Below are 23,672 nucleotides of genomic sequence, written 5' to 3'. Positions count from 1 at the left end.
GATTAGTTTGGGTGTGTTGTCATCTTTATTATATTCGCTCGGCCTATCCAAGAGCACTGAATGTCTTTCCAATTATTTAAATCTGACTTTATTTTTGTGGCAAATGTTTTGTAATTTTGCTCATATAATTCCTGACTTTTCTTTGATAAATGGATTCCCAAATATTTTATACTCTTGACAGTTGTTTTGAATGGAATTTCTCCTTGTATCTCTTGCTGTTGCATTTTGTTGGTGATGTATAAAAATGCTGAGGATTTATGTGGATTTATTTTATATCCAACAACTTTGCTAAATTTTGTGAATTATTTCTAATAACTTTTTATTAGAATCTCTTAGGTTATCTAAGTATACCATCATATCATCTTCAAAGAGTGATAGTTTGATTTCCTCATTACCTACTCTTATTCCTTTAATCTCTTTCTAGACTCTTATTGCCAAGGCTAGCATGTCTAATACAACATTGAATAGTAATGGTGATAGTGGGCAACCTTGTTTCACTCCTGATCTTATTGGGAAAGGTTCCAGTTTAACCCTATTACTTATGATGCTTACTGAAGGTTTTAAATATATCCTCCTGCCTATTTTAAGAATAGTCCATTTATTCCTATACTCTCAAGTGTTTTTAGTAGGAATGGATGTTGTATTTTATCAAATGTTTTTCTGCATCTATTGATATGATCATAAGGTTTTTGTTAATTTGATAATTAATATTGTCAATTTTACTAAAAATTTTCCTAATATTAAACCAGTCCTGCATTCCTGGTATAAATCCTATTTGATCGTAGTGTATTATCCTGGGCATGATTTTCTGAAGTCTTTTTGCTAATATCTTATTTAAGATTTTAGCATCAATATACATTAAGGATTTCTATTTTTTTCAGTCCTGATTTTCTTTTCTTTTTTTCCCCCCTGAGGCTGGAGTTAAGTGACTTGCCCAGGGTCACACACCTAGGAAGTGTTAAGTGTCTGAGACGAGATTTGACCTCGGTTCCTCCTGAATTCAAAGCTGGTGCTATATCCACTGTACCACCTAGCTGCCCCTCAGTCCTGATTTTCAATGAGTTATTTTCTTCATTAACATTTTTTAGTTCTTTTTGAATATGTGCAATTGAGTTTTTAAATGAATTATTTTGCTCTGTGGAATTTTTTTTTAGTGAGTTATTTTCTTTTTCCAATTCACAAATTCTACTTTCTTAAGAATTCTTTATCTTTTCCAATTCAGAAATCCTACTTTCCTATGATTTTTAAAATCTTTTCCAATTCACAAATTTTTTTTCCCTGCATTTCCTGTGAATTCTTTATCTTTTCCAATTTAAATTTCAGGACATTGTTACTCTCTAGCATAGCTTCTCTTTTCTTTGCCCATTTATCTTCTAACTTTCTTTTCAGATCTTTAATAGTCTCTTCTAGGAGAGAGTTATGTGATGGGGTCCAGGTAACATTTCCCTTCAGGGCATTATCTGGAAACTGTCTGCTGTTTGTCTCCTCAGGGTTAGAGATCTGCTCTTTTTCTATACAGAAGCTGTCAATCATTCTCTTCAATTTCTTACTCATTTTTTATAGCTAGTGGGGTCTGCTTTTTGATTAAGGGGTTTCCAGCTTCCTCTACAGAACAGAGACATGAAAGGCAGCTATCTTGTGAACAGGGTGGAAAAGTATGGGAGTGCTCTGGGAGAGAGTTCCCTCCTCCTCCTTTGGAAGTGGTTCAGAGCCTGGCTCTGGGTGTTCCCAATGATGCAGCTTAGTGACTGCCCTAAGGTTAGAGGCTGAACAGTGAAAGTGTCACAAGCCCAAGCCAAAGCCCTGCCCCCCTCCCCCATGGGGCTGTGGATATTAGCAGCTAACCCCCTAAAAGCCCCTGTGCTTGAACCAGAAGTCTCTGCCTGGGAAGCACAGTCACTGCTGTGGGAGTTTTGCTGCTGTGGAAGTTCCACTGCCTCAGACCAAGCCCCCCACTGTGGGATTAGAGGCTGCCCCAGGCTGTGACTCCCTCACTGCCTTGCAGGTTCTTAATTGCCCCCAAGGAAAAGCCCCAGACAGCAGAAGGCATGCCCTGATTTATGCTGTCTCACTTCCGGTGTGGGGTAGCTATAGGCAATTTCTGGCAGTTTTTTTTTTGTTGTTGTTGTTGTTTGTTTGTTTGTTTGTTTGTTTGTTTGTTTGTTTTTAAAAGGCTTGACTTCTCTGCTGGTCTCTTCTTTTGCAAACAGAGTAGAGCTATCAGCCTATGCCAGAATGCTCTGTCTTGGTAGCTTTTCCCCAGGGACCTCTCCAGCCCAACTGGCACAGTAAGCTAGCCGTTAAACTCTCTCCATCTGTGCTGGTCCTGTTCTTCCTCCCTTCATTACAGACCTTTTCTGACGAAGTTCCAGATTTTCTTAAGCTGGTAAGTTGTGTTTCTAATCTACATGATTTTTACCAGTCCAGCGTTATTTCTGAGGCTGGATTATATAATTGGTATTGAGGGTAAGGGAGAGCTTAGATGTTTGCCTGTATCTTCTCCACCATCTTGGCTCCACCCTCCCCCCCCCCCCATTTTGGTTCCAAAATACTAAAGAAGGGAAAGGGACCTGTATGTACCAAAATGTTTGTGGCAGCTCGTTTTGTAGTGGCTAGAAACTGGAAAATGAATGGATGCCCATCAATTGGAAAATGCGTAAATTATGGTATATGAATCTTATGGAATATTATTGTTCTGTAAGAAATGACCAGTAGGATGAATACAGAGAAGCTTGGAGAGACATAAATGAACTGATGCTGAGTGAAAAGAACAGAACCAGGAGATCACTATACACTTCAACAATGATACTGTATGAAGATATATTCTGATTGAAGTGGATATCTTCAACATAAAGAAGATCTAATTCACTTCCAGTTGATCAATGATGGACAGAAACTGCTACATCTGAGAAGGAACACTGGGACTTGAATGTAAACTGTTTGCACTATTGTTTTTCTACCCAGGTTACTTATACCTTTGGAATCCAATTCTTACTGTGCAACAAGAAATTGATTTTACACACATATATTGTATCTAGGTTATACTGTAACACATTTAACATGTATGGGCTTGCCTGTCATCTAGGAGAGGGAGTAGAGGGAGGGGGGGGAAATTTGGAAAAATGAATACAAGGGAAAATGTCATAAAAAAGTACTCATGCATATGTACTGTCAAAATATTATAATTATAAAATTAATAAAAAAAAAAAAAAAAAGAATACCTTGAAGGAGAAGGTTCATAAGAACAAAATAGGCCTGAATTGCTACTACTATAAATTATAAATAGCAAAACCTTTTTAGAGGACACAATCTACATGCTGTCTAAACCCACATTTGAACTCAGGTCTTGACTCCAGAGCTGGTCCTTTATACCCTGACCCATCCAGCTACCCAGCTAGTTCCAAGAAAAACTCATTACCTGAAAATGTGAATTGTGTAAGGACTGCTTTTAGCTGCTTAATTCTGGATAGCAGATGTACTTCCCAGTGCTAAGAAAAATTAATTTAGACTCTTGAGATATTCCGAAATGACTTCTCATCACCACCACCATCACCAGCATCACCATAATTTACTTTCCCACCTTCCTTTAATGTTTTCACCTTGCCTGAGAAGTCAAGGAGGACCTGACCACCTCTAATCTATTTACATATCAACAGCAGGGTGCTTATACTTAACGCATGTGTTAACTCAGTGTGCTGTGGGATGCACTGCTGCCCTAGTTAACACTTGCTCAGTGTGCTGTGGTGACGTACTGAGGTATTTAAGGGCTAAGAAGACTGGAGAGAGAGACACTTCATCTTTGACCATCCTGGTGGCTCTCCTGCCTCCTTCACACCTCAACTAACACCAAGGCTGGTCCCAAGAACCTCCAGAGAGCTAGTCCAGCACCCAGCAGGGGCCTCTATAAAGCCTAGTATATTTTGTCACCCCAATTTAGGGGCTCAAGAGAGCACACTATATTTGGTGCCCAAGTGAGGTTCTGGACATGAAGCCCTACAGTCAGCAGCTCAACTGACAGGATTGGGGAGTTCAATGGAGAGTCTGCCAGACCTATCAAGACTCTGCTCATCCTCAGGCAGCAAATGGAGCACAAGGAGGATGTGACTTCTGGCTTTCTCATGACCCCCATTCAGGAACCAGTGACTTTCTGGGACATGTCTGCAGACTTCACCAGTGAGTACTGAAGGATCCTGGAGCCTGCCCAGAGGGCCCTATACAGGAATATGATGCTGGAGAATTACCAGAACCTCCTCTTTGTGAGGATTCCTGTTTCCAGACTGGATATGAACTCTCTATTGGAAAACCAAGGAGTCCCCAGAGCAGAGACTCCAGTGGGTCTCATCAAAATTTCCTTACTGTATATCCAAGAACTCACACTGGAGAGAAACCATTTGTGTTTAAGGAATATGGGAAAGGTTTTAATTGGAGGAACGCTCTTACTGTTCATCAGAGAGTTCATACTGGAGAAAAACCCTGTCTATATAAGGAATGTGGAAAAGCCTTCAGCCATTGAAGAAACTTTACTATACATCAGAGAATTCACACTGGAGAGAAACCATTTGTATGTAAGCAATGTGGGAAAGGTTATAGGCAGAGACACACTCTCACTATTCACCAGAGAGTTCACACTGGAGATAAACCCTTTCTATATAATAAATGTGCAAAAGCCTTCAGCCTTCAAGGACACCTTACTGAACATCAGAGAACTCACCCTGGCGAGAAACCCTTTGTATGTAAGCAATGTGAGAAATGTTATAAGCAGAGGGACAATCGCACTATTCAACAGAGAGTTTCCACTGGAGAGAAGCCATTTCTATGTAATGAATGTGGAAAAACCTTCAGCCAGAAAGAATGCCTAACAGTACATCAGAGAACTCACACTGGAGAGAAACCCTTTGTATGTATGCAATGTGGGAAATGTTATAAGGAGAAGAAAAATCTCACTATTCACCAAAGAGTGCACACTGGAGAGAAACTCTTCATATGTAATGAATGTGGAAAAACCTTCAGCAATCCAAGATGCCTTACTAAACATCAGAGAACTCACACTGGAGAGAAACCATTTGCATGTAAGGACTATGGGAAAGGTTTTACTCAGAGACACAGTCTCACTTATCATCAGAGAATTCATACTGGACAGAAACCCTTTGTATGTAAGGAATGTAGTTTTAGTCAGAGAGACAGTCTCACTTATCATCAGAGAGTTCACACTGGAGATAAACTCTTTGCAAGTAATGAGTGTCGTGAATACTTTAGTAAGAGGTCTAGTCTTATTATTCATCAGAAAATTCATACTGGAGAGAAACAGAATTTGTTGAAATAGAGAGATTTCAGACAGGATCTACTCTTTCATTGTTACCAGAGAATTCATATGATTCTGGCAAGTCAGTAGGAGAAAAATTTATTCTTCTTAAAATAATTCATTGTGGCTCTTTTTGGTTAACGTGCCATCTGTACTTCTCAACCTGGGCCTTTTTCATCTCCTCCTAATCCAACACATGAAAAAACTGACATTGTCTGTATTGTGTCACACTCAGTCCACCATACTTGTAAAGAAGAGGGGATGGAGTACCAGAATTTGATTTGGTTTTATAACTTCTTTAGTCTGATTGCTAATATGTTGATGTATTTCAATAATGTAATCAATGTATTGATGTTTTTATTGTATTATTGTACTAATATATGATATATTTAATAAATGATATTCTATTTATTACTTTTTTACATTTTATTAGTATATGGTTTTTGGGCAATAATTTATCCTATTAGTATCTGCTTTAGCTGTATCCAGAAATTTTGGAATATTGACTCGCTTTTACTTTAAAAACTTTAAAACTGTTCTTGTTTCTACAATCTGTCCCTTGACTGACATGTGTAACATTTCACTATTTCAGTTTCTGTTTAAAACTAATTTTTGCAGTGCTGTCTGAATTGATTATTATTTAACTTATCATCTGTGAAGGAAGGTATTATCATTTCAGATATATATAAAATATTCTTCTCCAAAATGTATTTTTCTTTGGGGGCAACTTTTTTGGGGGGCTTCTGGAGGTAGCCAGTAATCACAAGTGCAGCCAAGGATTAAGGTCGAAATCTTTTATTGTCTCCTTCCAAGTCTTGTCTCTTTTCCTGATGCCTGGTTATTTTGATAGAGGACTTATCTCTCCTTGGTTCTGATAGCTCCTGCCACTATTCCTTTGCCTCTGCCAGCTTCTGCCTCTATTTCCTTCTGATTGTTTCCGAATCCAAAGGTTTGTACTTCAGCCTCCAGCCACAACAAAGGTGGAAGGTGGAATGAATCTGTCTCAGCCTCAGAAAGTTTCTAGTGCCCTTCTCCTTTCTGGCCCTGACAGCTCCTCCTTATATGTTGCACACAGAGTACACACCAATCATGACATCTCTAGGAAACCATTATTTGTTGTAGGATTAAGTCAATAGTAAACTAGATTTAACCACTGTCTCCTCAATTCTACTTAGTACCTTGTTTCAAATTCTGGCCCAAAACATCTCTTTATAGGATTAAATTAATATAATGAACTTTGCTAAATTAAATAACTATTGTCTCTATCAATTACAGTGACTTAGCACCTTATTTCAAGTTCTGCCCTAACCCTAATCATAGTGGACAGCAAGGAGATCAAATCAGTCAATTCTTGAATAAATACTTCAGACTGCATTGGAAGGACAAAAACTGAAATTGAATCTCATATATTTTTACCAATGAAGAGAAGGTCTCATTGGAAAAGAACTGTCACTGGGAGGGATTGAAAGGAAAAGGAGAATAGGAATGGCAGAAGAGAAGATGGACATTTAGTGTCACAGAAGGGTTTGTTTAGACTTCAAAAGGTGGTCAAGGCTAGAAGGACCTGGTGTGCCACAATCATGCACTCATCAAGAGTGGTACATGACTGAACAAACAAGAAAAGCATGTCAGGTACTGTGCTAAGCACTTCAAATACAAGTAGAGTGGAGTAAAAAAAGGAAAAAGACAATATCTGCCCTCAAGGAGCTTAGGATCTAATTAGGGAAGACAACATGCAAACAAATATAAACAAAGCAAGCTAACGCCAGGATAAATAAGAAAAAATTGCCATAGAAACGGTATTAGAATTAAGAGTTTGAGAAGGCTTCCATAGATTTTAGTTAAAACTTAAAGGATGCCAAGGAATCCAGTGGACAGAGTTGAGGAGGCAGAGCATTCCAGGTATGGGAGATCATGAGAAAGAATGCTTGGATTTAAGAGATGACATATTTTCTTCATGAGACAGGAGGCTGGTACCACTGGACTAAAGAGTACACTGTGGGGAGTGAAATATAAAAAGAGTGGAAGGGCTTTGAAGAACTTTGAAAAATGAACAGGATTTTATATTTGATCCTAGAGGCAACAGGGAGTCACTGCCATATGTTGAGTGAGAGATGAGAGGTTGTTGGACATGATTGGACCAGTGATTTAGGAAAATTACTTAAATGACTGAAAAGATGGTGGATTGGAGGAGGGAAAGACCCATCAGCAAGCTATTGCAATAATTTAGGTATGAAGTGAAGATGATGGTCAGAGGAGAGAAGAGGATTTATTGAAGAAATGTTACAAAGACAAAATCAATTTAATTCTGGTATGCTCAGTCCATCCTCTTTCCCAAATAGCACTGTTGTATCTAATGTCAAGAGGATCTGGAACAGTCCTTCCCAGGTTAGGGTCAGTTTGTCCTCCTTCCATGTCTGAACCATGACCCAGTGACACTTTTGAGGAGGGACAGGATGAAATGAGAGCAAAAAACTTGGGAAGACTTAGATACATTGATTCAAAGGGCAGTGAATAGAACCTGGGAAACATTGTACACCATGAAAAGCAATATTGTACAATGAAGGAATGTAGCAATTCTCAAAAACAGGATAATCAATGACATTTTGCAAGGACTAATGATGAAAGAGTATCCATTATCACACCCACACCAAAAAAATGGTCTGACTACTAATTGAGGAATGCTATTTTCATTTTCTTTCTTTGTTTCTTTCTTTTCTTTTACAGAATGACTAAAATCGAAATTTTTACATGATTGCACATATATAAACAACATCTAAATGCTTATCAAGTGAAGGAGTGGGCAGCATAAAGAAAGATGGAAAATAGGAGTTGGAACACAAAACCTTAAAAAGTATTTTTCATTTTAGCATGCAAATAGGAAACAATAAAATGTTAAATATTGATAAATTCATGGTTAAATATTTTAGGAAATAAAAATAATCTTAAGCAACATAGTTAAAATATTTGCTAACCTATTCTTAAGTGGTCTAATGTGTCTTTATGGTTCTGTAGTACATAGAAAGCAACGGAAATAGAAGGAATATTTTAACACCAGATCAGACTTTTGTGATTCTTTATATTTCACATCTTTGCTCTACAGATAAGTTAAGAAAAGAATACCTTGAAGGAGAAGATTCATAAGAACCCAATAGGCCTGAGTTGCTGCCAGTAGAAACTAAAGATAGTGAAACCTTTTAAAGGACCTCATCTACATGATGTCTGAAGCCACATTTGAACTCAGGGCTGGACTCCAGCGGGGGTCCTTTATCCTCTGAACCATCTGCTACCCAGATAGTTCCTAGAAAAATTCATTAGCTGAAAATGTTAATTGTGTAAGGACTGCTTTTGAGCTGCTTAATTCTGGATAGCAGATGCACTTCCCAGGTGCTAAAAGAAATTAATTTAGACTCTTGAGATATTCTGAAATCACAACCATCACCGCAATTACCACCACAGCAACAGGAACTCAAATCAACAGGGAGTTATTCCTGACATCATTTTGAATAGTGTTATGGGTCCAATGAGTCAAGAAAAACATGGAATGTTGAAAAGGAATTAGATTTAAAAGAAAGTTTTTTAAAACTTTTAAAACAAAGAGATGAAAACTAGAATCTATGGACAGAAATTGCAGAGAGAAAAAAGTAGATCCTTTGTAATGTAAAAATCTCCCCATTTTCTGAGTAAATAAAATAGGCTACCTTGCAATATACCGAGCTTTCCATTCCTGAGATCTTCAAGGAACTGATAACTCCTTTCCAACTCTGAGATTCTATAATCTTCCTTCCTTCTCTCGATGAAGTAAATGATTTCTTATTTTGTCAAAAGACTCATGCAACCATAAAAAACAAATATATTACACCCCAGGGGTCATTTAAAATGATTCTTTTATCATGAAGACTATATGACACATGAGCCCCATTCCTTCCAGGAAAATGATTGAAGGTTTATAATGATTTTTTCCTTTGTGCATCAATTTGTATGCATATCTGTCTGAACCTTCACTAAAGGTACCATTCTGGGCATGTTGCGCAAAGGTGTAGGAAACAGAGAAAAAGCACAGTGAAAAAAATTGCCCCTCTTTAATTCTTTAGGGCATATTTGCATCTTTCATCTTTCATGTAGAGAGGAACAGGTTTGATCAATGGCCTTATGTAGCAATCCAGAATTGAGCTACGAAAGGCCCATGGCTGGTGGCTAAAGTTACAGTTTGCAATTTTGACAGAATTTGCTGGTTGGAGAACTGAGTATTGAAAAGCTAATGAGAGATATGAGGCTTTTCTTGATTAGTGGATGAATATAATGCCCTTTCACATGGAAGTAGATCTAGGTCTGAATGTTCCCAATGAATTGGGACTGATCTTGTTGGACCCTTATTATGGTGTCCCAGGAGAAGTTTGTGGCTCCCTTGAAGTTAAGAGCTAGGAATAGATTACACTGAACAAAATCAGGCTTCTGATTAAAATCCAATCTTATCTATAGAACATGGAGTATTTATTAAGTGTCTCCTGTGTGCCAGGGAACAAAGAGAATATATATCTATTTATTTGTCCTTTCCTCCCATTCCATTCTCTCTCCCTTTCTCTCTTTTTCTCTGTCTGTCTTCCCCCCTCTCATTTTGTTCATTATTTGACTTTTTAAGTAAAAAAGTGGCAATTACCTCATTGTATTGTGATTTTAAAGAAAAGTTCAGATTCGCTCCTATAAATGATGCTCTCAAGCTCAGTTAAAAAGTAAAAGTAAAAAGTTTTAATCAAATAAGACAAGGTATAGATAGTTTAGATTTGCATAAAAAAAGAAATAGAAATAAGAACAATTAACAATATGACAATTATAGCAGATAGAGGAAGAGAATACATCACCAATTCAAGGGAACCTCAAAAACTCAAATGGCTGGGAGTCCCGTTTCAGCCTCAATCAACTTGAATTGTGTAAAGATTTTTCCGGGCGAAGCATCCTCCTCACGGATGAGATTCAGTCATAATAGGGGCACTGACTTTTTTATAGGTCTTTATACAAAGAAGGATTTTTGCCAAAAAATTATATAAGGGTTTCGCACATACATCTGTGCAGGTGTGGGGTATGGGAGGGCTTCACTAGTTGACTCGTTCCATATAGTCTGTATCTTGACAGTTCTTTATTAATTGCCTATGCTCAGAGAGGGAGCCACTCCTCTCTGGAGCATAAACATCTCTAGGAATGGCTAGTTCCTAGTATCTAGTGTAAAAAATATACAGAGTTCATGGAACGGTCAAGTTCCCATAATTTGGAAGCTCAGGCCTGTTAGATTTGAGTGAGCTTACAATTCTAAGATGAAATTTTTAAAATTTCTTATTCACTCATATATCCCATATTTGCTAATAATTTATTGGAAAGCATGGACAACATATTGGAAGAGAGAATCAAAAGCCTAAAGAACTGTATGGGTTAGAACAATGGGCAAGATCTTACAACATGAAATGTAATAGGAATAAAGTGATGTCAAAATTATAATATTATAATTATTAGGTGGGAGAAGTATGGCTTTAAAATTGTGGAAAAATATATTTTAGTTGATCACAAGTTCAATATGAATCAGCAATATAAGAAAGAAGCTCCAAATAGCTAATATGATCTTAAGGTCCATTAATGTAAACACTAAATCCAGAATTAGGATTATGATGAATTTGTATACTGTATCCAGATCAAATTTCTGGGTGCTTTATTTTGTTTGTTTTTTATTTAATTAATTACTTTTTTATAAGAGTATGATTTCATTCCCATTAAGAAGGAAAAAATGATCCCTTTTGTAAACATTGAGAGTCAAGCAACATAAACTCAAGTATTACCTATGGACAACAAAAAAGTTTCAGTTAGAATTCTGAATCTGTCAGTTCTTTGTGTATAAAGATCAGTACTATGTTTCATCATTAATCTTATTTAATTATGGTTGATCATTGAATTGATCACAGCTCCAAAATCTTTCTTCTAAATTTTTGGAAAAAAAAAGTTGTAATTTAATTATTGGGGTAAAAAAAGATTTCTGTCACATTGTATATAAAATATGATGGCAAAGATTTTATACTATATCACTATCACATAAATTGTTGTCCTTCTTCTGATGAGATATAGATTTGGGGTACCTAAATGAAATTAGAGTTTAGTTGCGGTCTAGTGTCAGGTTCAGAGTACAGGATTCAAATAGAGCTCTCCTGCAACCCCTTTAGATTTGGCGCAAGGATAAGGAGTAAAATGAAGTCTAGTAGTGGCTCAAGAGTCCCCTATAAAAGAATTTACAGACCCTAAAACCTAAATCTATTTAAAAAAGTTTACTATGGTTTTTGAAGATAACATCGAAGAGGTGAATGTAGAGATCAGAAAGCACAAGAAACAGGATTCCAGGGGGCAGAGAGTCCTTGGTGCCAGGCATGGTGCTGGAATGTGTAGAACTTCTGCAAAGAGAGGACTCCAGGTTGACTCTTTTGTAATGAGAGATTTAGGTAAAGGGACCAATGGATGAAATCCCAAGTTGGCTCCTGAATTGGTTTCATTGAGGGCTAGAATTTGCTTGGTAGGGTTTGAGAAACCTGAGAAGATGATTAGAATGGGGGCTGAGACAGGCCAGGTTGGCTCAGATCCCATGGGGGCTGGGAGAGTCAGGATCTCTTTTGGAATTCAAAGGGATGCTTTTGATGAGGATTTGTGGATCAAAGGTCCTACCTTCTTGAATTGATAAGGGATCAGCTAAGAGGGGGTGGAAATCAGAAAGGAATAAATCAATCTGAAAGGACTAGTTTCTTTTAGGGACCACAACCTGGATCAGTTCTGCTCACATCCCTTTGCATCAGTTCATACAAATCTTTCCAGGTTTCTCAAAAACTTTTTCCTTCATCATTTCTCATAACACAATATTATTCTATCAGACTCATGCATCATAATTTATCCAGACATTCTCCCATTGATAGTGCTACTACAATTTAGGAAGGACGTGGATATCTCAGAATCTCTCCAGCAGCCTGAAGAAAAGAAGATTTATTGGAGAGGAGAGGTTGCTCTCTTATCTATATGAAAAGGCAGCATGTGGAAGGGAAATTAGAAATGTTTTATTTATGCATAGAAGAACCATAACCTATGGATGGAAATTGCTGAGAGGGAGAGTGTGATTCCTCATAATGTAAAACTTCCTAATAATAAAAGCAAATATCAAAGTGGAATGAATTATATTAGGAAGCAATGCTATGGCATATGAATGAATTGGAATAATGTCACAATTTGTTTGATTGATGATTTCTTTCCTGTTCTCCTTTTCCCTTCAATCTCTCCCATTATGAGTACTTTTCTTTTTCTTTTTTTTATGAGTCCTTTCTTTTCATTGGCCAAAATATGAGATTCAATTTCAGTTTTTGTTCTTGCAATGAGACATTTGATGTATTTATTCAAGAATTGACTCACTTGACCTCCTTGTTGTCCAAGGAATTTCCTTTTTTTTTTTTTAAAGGAAATTTATATATATATATATATATATATATATCAGAAATGCTAATCACTTACTTTACAGATGATAACATGTAGCGAGCTGTCGTCTCCAGAAGCTGCTGGATCGCTCTCTGGGAAGAGATCTGCTGTGTCTACTCAAATCTTTCAAACAGATTCTTCTTCCTGTAGTGAACCGTTGTCTCCAGGCAGTTGCTGTTAACTCTTGTCCTTAGAAGTGACTTCCCTTCCTGCAGAGAGCCCCGTCAAGCCTGATGCAATGCAGAGTCTTTCTCTTGAATCCTGGCTCTGAATCTCCTCCAACTCTTATCCTTCTTCAGGCCGATCTGCTCTCTGCGCCCAGTGCTGTCTCTTTTTATCCTCCCAGAGAATGGGCGTGGGATAATGCAAGGGCTTCTGGGAAGAACCACCCCAGCCAATGAGCTTGCCCCCTCTATCAAGTCAACCTGAGTTCTCACCTTGTAATTGTCCAGAAAACCTGAATTCTCACCTTGTCACCATCCAGACAACCTCAGTTCTCACCTAGTAATCCCAACAATAAGTTAAATAACAATCAATTAAGACAGCACTGCAAAAGTTCATTTTAAATGGAGACTGAAAGAGTGAAATGTTAAATATGTCAGACAAGGGACAGATTATAGAAAAAGGAACAGCTTCAAAGACAGTGGTAAAAGTGAGTCAATATTCCAAAATTTGTGGCATACAGCTAAAGCAGGCAACAAAAGGATAAATTATTGCTCAGAAACCACATGCCAATAAAATTTTAAAAATAATAAATAGAATATCATTTATTAAATATATCAGTACATTAATACAATAAATACATCAATACATTAGATACATCAATTACAACTTTGAAATACATCAATACATTAGAAATCAGAGTAAAGAAGTTATAAAAACCAAATCAAATTCTTAGGGAAGACCATGGTACTCCATCTCCTCTTCTTTACAATTATGGTGGACTCAGTATGAAACAATATGCACAATTTCAGTTTTTTCATGTGCTGGATTTAGAAGAGAAGAAAAAAGCCCAGGTTGAGAAGTGCAGGTGGCATGTTAACCAAAAAGAGCCACAATGAATTATTTTAGAAAGGATAGATGTTTCTCCTACTGAGTTGCAAAAATTATATAAATTTCTGGTAACAATGAAGGGGTGGTTCCTGTCTGAAATCTCTATTTCAACCAATTCTGTTTCTCTATAGTATGAATTTTGTGATGAGCAATAAGGCTAAACCTATTACTAATCACACTCATTATATGCAAAGGGTTTCTCTGCAGTATGAACTCTCTGATGATAAGTGAGATGGCGTCTCCGAGCAAAACCTTTCCCACATTCCTTACATACAAATGGTTTCTCTCCAGTGTGAGTTCTCTGATGTACTTTAAAGCCTCTTCTCTCACTAAAACCTTTCCCAAATTCCTTACATATAAATGGTTTCTCTCCAGTGTGAGTTCTCTGATGTACAATAAGACATCCTCTCTCACTGAAGGCTTTTCCACATTCATTATGTACAAAGGGTTTCTCTCCAGTGTGAATCCTCTGATGTACAGTAAGGCTTCCTCTCTGGCTGAAGGCTTTTCCACATTCCTTACATACAAAGGGTTTCTCTCCAGTATGAACTCTGTGATGATTAGTGAGACGGTATCTCTCACTAAAACCTTTCCCACATTCCTTACATACAAATGGTTTCTCTCCAGTATGAACTCTCTGATGATTAGTGAGACGGTATCTCTCACTAAAACCTTTCCCACATTCCTTACACACAAATGGTTTCTCTCCAGTATGAACTCTCTGATGATAAGTGAGATGGTGTCTCTGAGCAAAACCTTTCCCATATTCCTTACAAAAAAATGGTTTCTCTCCAGTGTGAATTCTCTGATGTAAAGTAAAGTTTCCTATCTGGCTGAAGGCTTTTCCACATTGCTTACATACAAATGGTTTCTCTCCAGTGTGAGTTCTCTGATGTACAGTAAAGATTCCTTCATGGCTAAAGGCTTTTCCACAGTCCTTACATAGAAAGGGTTTCTCTCCAGTATGAACCCTCTGATGAACAGTGAGAAGGGTCCTCCAATTAAAACCTTTCCCACATTCATTACACACAAATGGTTTCTCTCCAGTGTGAGTTCTCTGATGTTCAGTAAGGAAATCTTGATGGAACCCACTGGTGTCTCTATTCTTGGGAGTCAAGGTTCCTTCTTGCTTCTTCAACACAGAGATCAGATCCAGTATGGAAACAGGAATCCCCACAGAGACCAGGTTCTGGTAGTTCTCCAGCATCACATTCCTGTACAGGGCTCTCTGGGCAGGCTCCAGAAGCCTCCACTCCTCACTGGTGAAGTCCACAGCCACATCCTGGAAGGTCACTGGTTCCTGAGTGGGGGCCATGAGAAAGCCAGAAGTCACACCCTCCTTGGGCTCCATCTGCTGCCTGGGGATGAGCAGAGTCTCCACAGGTCTGGGGGCTTCTCCAGTGAACTCGCCACTCCTGTTTGTTGAGCTGCTGAATATAGGACTTCAGTTCCAGGGCCTCACTTGGGGGCCAACTATAATGAGCTTCCAAATTGGGTTAAAAAATATACTAGGCTTTCTAGAGGCCCACACTGGGTGCCAAAGTGTGGTGTCCAGACAAGCTCTCTGGAGGATCTCAGGACCAACCTTGGTCTTAATGGATCAGTGAAGGGGGCAGGAGAGCCACCAGGACAGTCCAAGATGAAGTGTCTCTTTCCAGTCTTCTCAGCCCTTAAATACCTCAACATGATTACATCACCACAGCACACTGAGCAAGTGTTAACTCTGGCAGCAGGGCATCCCACAGCACACTGTGTTAACATAAGTGTTAAGTATAAGCACCCTGCTGATGATATGTAAACAGAACACAGGTGGCCAGGCCCTCCTTGACTTCTCAGGAAAGGTGAGAACACCAAAGGGAGGTGTGAAGCTAATCCAGACATTGCCAGCACTTCTCCCTGTAGAGGAGGGAGAGGAGAAGAAAAAGAAGAGTGTATGTGATCAGTATAAGAGAGGAAAAATAAAGAGAACTCTGTTAGGTGACTAGAGATCGATTTGGGGTGATATCAAAAATCTGTTGCCTTTTCATCATTCTTTGACTTCTGGCTTTTCCTAATAGGGAGCCATTAAACAACCATGTCACACCAAGGTCACACCTCTTGAGATCAGATTGGAACTCAGGTCTTCCTAATGCAAGCCTCATATTCTATAAGCTGCACCACTTAGCTGCCCCCAAGATTATCTTCTGTGTACTCTAAATGTGTTTCATAGTTTCCTAAATTTTTACTTCAATTTTAAACTTTAATAATTTTTGAAGGATAAAAATAAATAACAAAAACATGCCAAAGGTTGATTTCTTTAAAATGTTCAAATACTGAATATTTCTTATTAAAATTCAAGATAATCTCCATCTTTTGCTATATTTCATTGCTCCAGTCTATTTTCGAATTTCATAAAACCTTTCATCAGCTATTGCTCAGTGACTGAGACGATGTTATATGTAATCCTAGCCTTAAGATCATCCCCCCAAAGAGGGTGTTTGACAACTTTGGTGTGACCCTCAACAACAACAACAAAATTCAATGAAAATAAGTCAGGTATACCCCAAGATGGCAATGAAGACCTTGTCTACTCTTCTTTGAGAAAGTATCATCCAAAAAATTGAACTAAAATTAAAAATTATTATTCAAAACTTTTTAAACTAAATAAATGTAAAAGAAAGGAAATTAATAAACTTTTAAATATCATCTGTTTCCAGTTTGTAAGTCATCTCTATACAAGTTCATATGCCTGGACTCATTAAAGCTCAAAACTAACTTAACACTTTTCGAACATTTTATATACACCTTATGCTGTGCTCCCTTTCCTTCCTCCTCTTCCTCAGGATAAAAGTTTTATGAGAGCAAAGATTATTTGGGTTGGGGAGGAGAAGACTGTTTTTTGGGATTTTCCCAACTGCTTAGAACAATGTGTGGGAGGCCAGGGGAACAGAAGAAGCCACACGGTTCCGGGCCTCCCGGAGCTCCCGGGCTGACGGGGAGACGCAGAGTCCGTGCGGTTCCGGGCCCGGAAAGCAGCCGGGCCTCATCGTGTTCCCGTCCCGGCCGCGTTAGAGAGCAGCACGGGCTGTCCCGAGCGCAGCTTCCCGGGCCTCCATTGTCTCCGCAGAGCTGCGGGCAGAGGCGAGGCCTGTCCCAGGCGAGCAGCTCCAAGTCAGGGAACCTTTATTAAACGCCTGTTGTGTACCGGGGGAGGCGGAGGAGAGAAGGGGAAGGGGCTCGGAGCTCCCCCTTACAGACCCCAAACAGCCGCGACCCCGGCGAAGGGAGGGAGAAGCCGGAGGCGCCGCCGGCTGTGACTCCTCGGGCTGGCGGATCCCCGCCCACAGAGACCGCAGCCGCCCAAGTGAAAGCCGTTGGCTCCTCGAGGAAAGCCGGGGGAAGTTGGGGCCGCCCCTGACAAGCAGAGCCGGGACCTTGCCCACAAACGCCGGGGTGACCGAAGCTAAGGTTTCCCAGCAGCCTGTGCGCGCGAGACCGCTGGACGATAATTCCGGAAAGCCGCGGGCTGAATTGTGGGGCTGAAGAAAACCGTTCCAAATCCCCGGACTGAGCGAGCCCTGCGGTTTGTGTCACTGCGCACGCGTGGCCCCGGCTCCCGCTGTTAGCCTCGGGCAGGAGGACGGTGTCCAGACTTCGGTCCTGACCGTGCGCACGCCCGTGGGCACTGCTGAGCCCCCTCCCCCCCCCTTGAAGCCCGGGGGATGCTGTTCTTCCTGGGCCCGGAGTCTCCCAGGGTGAGGCCAGGAGGGGGCAGTGGCTGGCAGCCACAGTGCTTGAGACCCCCTCCCCCCCCATTAAAACCAAGAGCCTTCAGAGAGCTAGTCCAGATACTACATTTTGGCACCCAGCGTGGGCCTCTAGAAAGCACAGTATATTTTGTCACCCCAATTTGGGGGCTCAAGAAAGTACACTATATTTGGCACCCAAGTGAGGCCCTGGACCTGAAGCCCTACACTCAGCAGCTCGACAGGATTGGCAAGTTCAGTGGAGAAGCCCCTAGACCTGTGGAGACTCTGCTCATCCCCAGGCAGCAGATGGAGCCCAAGGAGGCTGTGACTTCTGGCTTTCCATGGCCCCCATTGAGGAACCAGTGACCTTCCAGGATGTGGCTGTGGACTTCACCAGTGAGGAGTGGAGGCTTCTGGAGCCTGCCCAGAGAGCCCTGTACAGGAATGTGATGCTGGAGAACTACCAGAACCTGCTCTCTGTCGGGATTCCTGTTTCCAGACTGGACCTGATCTCTGTGTTGAAGGAGCAAGAAGGAGCCTTGAGTCCCAAGAGCAGAGACTCCAGTGGGTCTCATCAAGATTTCCTTAGTGAACATCAGAGAACTCACACTGGAGAGAAACCATTTGTGTGTAAGGAATGTGGGAAAGGTTTTATTTGGAGGAGCAATCTCACTTATTATTAGGTTCTTACTAGGGACTAAGTCTGCACTTAACAACTCTCTAGCTCAGAGTTCACACCTTTAGTTCACACCTTTAAAGGAGTTTGTCTTTTAAAGGCTACTATAACATTGTCTCATCTTCCTTTCCTTTCTTTTTGTAACTTATATTCCACATACATCCAGCAATATTGACCTCCTTGCTGTTCCTAGTACAGAATCTCCATTTTCCAAATCCATTGGCCATTTCGATTGGTTTTCTGTTATGCCTGAAAATCTCTTCCATCTCATCTTCACACCCCTGGCTTCTTTCAAGTCTCAGCCAGAGTCCCACCTTCTGCTGGAATCCTTTCCTATTCAACCTAGAGCCTTTCCTCTGGGGATAATCTTCAAAGTATGTTGTCTATAGTGTGTGTGTGTGTGTGTGTGTGTGTGTGTGTGTGTGTGTGTAATTTATTTTCTCCCCTATATTGCATATTACCTATGAAGAATATGAAAGTACGGATTGTCTTTTGCCTTTGTCTGCATCTCCCATCACTCAGCGTAATACATACCCCTTAACAAATGGCCTTTAGTTGATTGACTAATAAGAGGTGGTGCCTGTCCCAGCTTGTGTGGAGAATTCATGAAAGAAAACAGATTAGGCTGCCAAGGAGGTTGGCGATAGACCTTGAAAGCAGTGGGCCAGGCAGGTAGAAGAAAGTCAACATTACAGGAAAATGTTTTGGTGATTTGGGAGAAGTGACATAAACAATTCAACTGAATCAACATGTATTAAGTGGCTCTGTTAGGCAATTACATTTGATAATGAGACTTTTCAGTTTTAGATCTGTCATTGCTGATCTAGGTCCCAATCATTCACTTCGTACCACTCAGTTTTCTGCCTGAGTATTAAAGTTGCAAAAAACAAAAAAAAAAACAAAAAAAAACAAAAACAAAAAAAACAAAAAAAAAAAAAACAACAAAAACAAAAACAAAGAAACAAAGGAAAAAGAAAAAAAAAAAAAAAAGAAAAAGAAAACTAACTCAAGTGACCTGATTTCTGATTTCTGAGCCACAAGTAACTTTATTCAACAGGTTATTTCCTTACTCTGAGCCTCAGTTTTGCCATCTATAAAATGGAAGATGATAATCCATCCCAACTCCTAATTTAAAGGTGTTTGCAAACCTCAAATGAGATTCAAATGTGCATTTCAAAGCATCTTTGGTATCACTGAAATTGACACGAGGAGAGCAAGTGAGTGTGGGGAAAATTAGGGAGTCAGTGTAGATAAATAGAGAGGGAATTTTGATATGTCTGAGTGGAGCTACTGGCTGGGCTCTGCAACTTTAAATAATATAGTTAAAACATCTGCTAACCTATTTAGTGGATCAAAAACTCAATATGAATCAACAGTATAAGAAAGCAGCCACCGATAGCTAATGTGATCTTAGAGTCCATTAATAGGAGCACAAAATCCAGAATTAGGATTACAATGATTTTGTAGACTGAGTGCTATATTTTGGTTTTATTTTAATTAATTACTTTTCCATAAAAAATATGATTTCATTTCCATTAAGGGAGAAAAATGATCCCTTTTGTAAAGATGGAGAGTTAAGCAAAATAAATTCAAGTGTACCCATGGACAAAAAAAAATAGTTTCAATTAGTGCTCGGAATCTGTAGGTTCTTGTTTACAAAGGTCAGGAGTATGTTTCATACTCATAGTACTCATAGTACACAGAAGATAATCTTGGGGTAGTTAAGTGGTGCAGCATATAGAACATGAGGCTTGCATCAGGAAGACCTGAGTTCCAATCTCATCTCAAAAGGTGGGACCCTGCTGTGACATTATTGTTTCACCGCTCATTATTAGGAAAAGCCAGAAGTCAAAGAACGATGAAAAAGCAATTCATTTTTGCAAGGATAAATTGTTTTTTAGATTTAGTTAAAATAACATCCCATTCTTGAGTTTGCTCCAGGAACACCATGGCGCATCGATTCCAACTCTGGGAATCTAGCACCAAGCAGGCATGATCACAGAATCCCAGAAACAGGACCAGAAGAGATCTTAATGGTCTTTAAGACTAATCTTGTTTTACATATCACAAAACAGATAGCAAGGGAATTTATGACTGATTCAGGGTCACACAAAGTGAGAGAAAGGAAGGAAGAAAGGAAGAGAGAGAGGGAGGGAGGGAAGGAAGGAAAAAAGGAAAGGAGGGAGGGAGGGAAAAAAAGGAAAGGAGGGAGGGAGGGAATACATTTTGCCACTCAGCTTTTGGTGACATTTGTGTAAATAGTTAGGGATGATCCTTGTTGGTTTGGACACAAACCCCCCCCAAAATTAGTGTCTAGCCTGAGGCAAATCCATTTCTGTATGTTTGTGTATTCCCGCTACACAGTAGAGTTGACTTGTTTAAATCTAGGTGAATGGTACTCTTGAAGGAACTGAATATATATGTATGTGTAATTTTCTCTAAGATTTTTATGGAAATTTATCCCTCAGGGATATCCTTTTCTAATCAATACCTCAATAATTCTCATTATAAAAGGCTTTTTTAAAATTACCACTTATTCCCTGATTCAATCAATCAGAGTCTTTGTGACTATAGTTTTTTTGTTTGTTTGTTTGTTTGTTTGTTTTGTTTTGGCAAAGACACTTTGTTTTGTTGCCATTTCATTCTCTAGCCCAATTTACAGATGAGGTCAACTGTAACATATCCATTGTCATCTAGCTAACTAGGTTTCTGACCTGGGATTTGAATTCAAGTCTTCCTGACTCTGTAAGCTCTGTGTTCCATTTAATTTGCCATCTCTTTGTCAGCTTTTCTAAAACAATTCATTCCTATTTTTAATTATATATATATATATATATACACATATATAGATAATTTATACATATTAGTTTTCTTCTGGTTTTCCCCAATAGATTGTGAGATTCTTAATGGAAAGACTGTCTACTGGTTCTTTTGGCTTCAAATCATTAGTCTAAGTGTCTTGCATATAGCATCCTCTTAATAAATGTTCATTAATTGATTGTATCACGATGCTTTTCCCTTTCTTAGTGTGGCAAGTGAAACTAAGTATAAAACTCAATGTATTGCTACCAAAATTTCATCTTCGATTCTTCATTCCAATCATCTAATTTATCAAAATTTTTCTAGATTCTTCCTCTGACATAATTTTTAGAAAATTGTTGCATATGGAGAACTCTATTTTGGAAGGTGGAACCAAGAAGGCAGAGAATAGACAGGAGAAGGAGATCGAATAGCAGAAATTATCTGGCAAAAAAGTTGTTACATTGTGTAATGTTCTTATGGGTTTTCTGGAGGTCTCTGGACCACCTTTGTTTCAGTTCAGTAATCACCAGGAGAATAGCCAGGTACTAAAGTCCAAATTCTTTGTTTTCACCTTGCCTGGGGCTGGGCAACTTTCTGGAGAGCCTTTCATATCATCCTTGGTCTTAGTGTGGAAAGTGCAATAGACCAGCCACCATTGTGGTGTGAGATGGAGTGAATGAATCTGGCCCTGAGTCACCAGCTTGTGCTTCAGCCTCCAGTGACCACAAAGGTGGATGATGGAATGAATATGTCTCTGCTTCCATGCTGTGTGTTATAGACTCTATTATAATTACATCATCATAGGTGTGAGTCTTGTAGAACTCATATTAAGTACTAAGTACATGTACTGAACTAGAGAGCTATTAATCACCATGCTAAACGAGATAACCATTGTCTTATTAATTCCACTGACATAGGGCCTTGTAAGAATCCTGGTTTCAAGTTCAGAATTCTGGCCCATAACAACGGAGTAAGGAAGGAGGAGTAGAATGGGGGCATGAGTGTATCTCAATCTCATCAGAATTAACTCAAAGAGGAAGTAACATGCATACTCAGTTGAGTATAGATGGCTCTCCCTTCTTCCCTTCAGGAAAGTAGAAGGGTTTTGTGTTAGGACAAGAGGGAAGGGTGATGGAAAAAAGTGCATTGTGGGCCAGAAGGTGGTTAGAACAAACACTTTTGAGGAGGGACAGGATGAAACAAGAGTGCAAAAAATTAGATATTTAGATACAATGATTCAAAGGGAAGTGACTGGAACCTGGGAAATATTGTACACCATGAAGAGCAATATTGTACAATAACAGATGTAGCAATTCTCAGCAATACAATGATCAATGACATTTTGCAAGAACTATTTATGAAAGAGTATCCATTATCAGGGAAAAAAAAAAACTAATATTATCTGACTAGTAATTGAGAAATGTTACTTTCATTTTCTTTCTTTTCTTTTACAGAATGACTAAAATGGAAATTTTTACATGATTGAACATGTATAAACAATATCTAAATGCTTATCAAGACAAGGAGTGAGCAGCATAAAGAAAGATGGAAAATAGGAGCTGGAACACAAAACTTTAAAAAGAATTTATCATTTTAGCATGCACATGGAAATAATAAAATGTTAAATATTGATAAATTCACTGTTAAATATTTTAGGAAATAAAAATAATTTTAAATAATATAGTTAAAACATCTGCTAACCTATTCATAAATTGTCTGATGTGTCTTTATGGTTCTGTAGTACATAGTTAGCAATGGAAATAGAAGGAATATTTTAACACCAGGTCAGACTTTTGTGATTCTGTACATTTCACATCTTTGCTCTACAGATAAGTTAAGAAAAGAATACCTTGGAGGAGGAGGTTCATAAGAACCAAATAGGCCTGAGTTGCTACTACTAGAAACTAAAAATAGCAAAACCTTTTTAGAGGACCCAATCTACATGATGTCTGAAGCCACATTTGAACTCAGGTCTTGAGTCCAGAGCTGATCCTTTATCCTCTGAACCTCCAGCTACCCAGCTAGTTCCTAGAAAAACTCATTAGCTGAAAATGTGAATTGTGTAAGGACTGCTTTTCAGCTGCTTAATTCTGGATGCAAGATGCACTTCCCAGATGCTAAAAGAACTTAATTTAGACTCTTCAGATATTCTGAAATCACTTATCACCACAACCACCACCATAATTACCACCACAGCCACAGGCAGCCACTCAACACAACTCCTCACATCATTTTGAATAGTGTTATGGGTCCAAAAGAGTCAAGAAAAAGATGGAATGTTGAAAGGAATTAGATTTTAAAAAGTTTTTGAAAACTTTTAAAGCAAAGAGATAAAAACTAGAACCTATGGATAGAAATTGCAGAGAAAAAAATTAGATCCTCTTTAATGTAAAAATCTCCCCATCTTCTGAGTAAGTAAAATAAGCTACCTTGGAAGATATGAAGCTTTCCATTCCTGGACATCTGTAAGTTAAGGATAAACAATAATTTATCAAGGAACTGATAAATTTATCAAGGAACTTTCCAACTCTGAGATTCTATAATCTTCCTTTCCTCTTTTGATGAAGTAAACCACTTCTCATTTTGTCAAAAGACCCATGCACCCATAAAAAACAAA

The 23,672-nt window shown here is 38.9% G+C and overlaps 2 protein-coding genes and 1 gene segment (V, D, J or C); 2 read left to right on the top strand and 1 right to left on the bottom strand.

The window, feature by feature from the left end:
- The window catches only part of LOC141556155 (immunoglobulin lambda variable 9-49-like), a 1,090,947-nt gene that overhangs the window by 536,856 nt on the left and 530,419 nt on the right, over positions 1–23,672 (top strand).
- LOC141552160 (uncharacterized) lies at positions 13,789–15,164 on the bottom strand. The gene has a single exon (XM_074284632.1). It carries the CDS (start codon positions 15,162–15,164, stop codon positions 14,019–14,021), a length of 1,146 nt encoding a protein of 381 aa, XP_074140733.1. The 3' UTR covers positions 13,789–14,018.
- LOC141552159 (zinc finger protein 25-like) lies at positions 17,186–18,260 on the top strand. Its single transcript, XM_074284631.1, has one exon. The coding sequence runs from the start codon at positions 17,919–17,921 to the stop codon at positions 18,258–18,260; it is 342 nt and encodes a 113-aa protein (XP_074140732.1). The 5' UTR covers positions 17,186–17,918.

This window comes from Sminthopsis crassicaudata, chromosome 1 (genome assembly GCF_048593235.1).
Source record: "Sminthopsis crassicaudata isolate SCR6 chromosome 1, ASM4859323v1, whole genome shotgun sequence".
In the NCBI taxonomy this organism is placed as follows: Eukaryota; Metazoa; Chordata; class Mammalia; order Dasyuromorphia; family Dasyuridae; genus Sminthopsis; species Sminthopsis crassicaudata.
The sequence above is the reverse complement of the archived record's forward strand: the minus strand, read 5'-3'. Positions and strand labels throughout refer to the sequence as shown.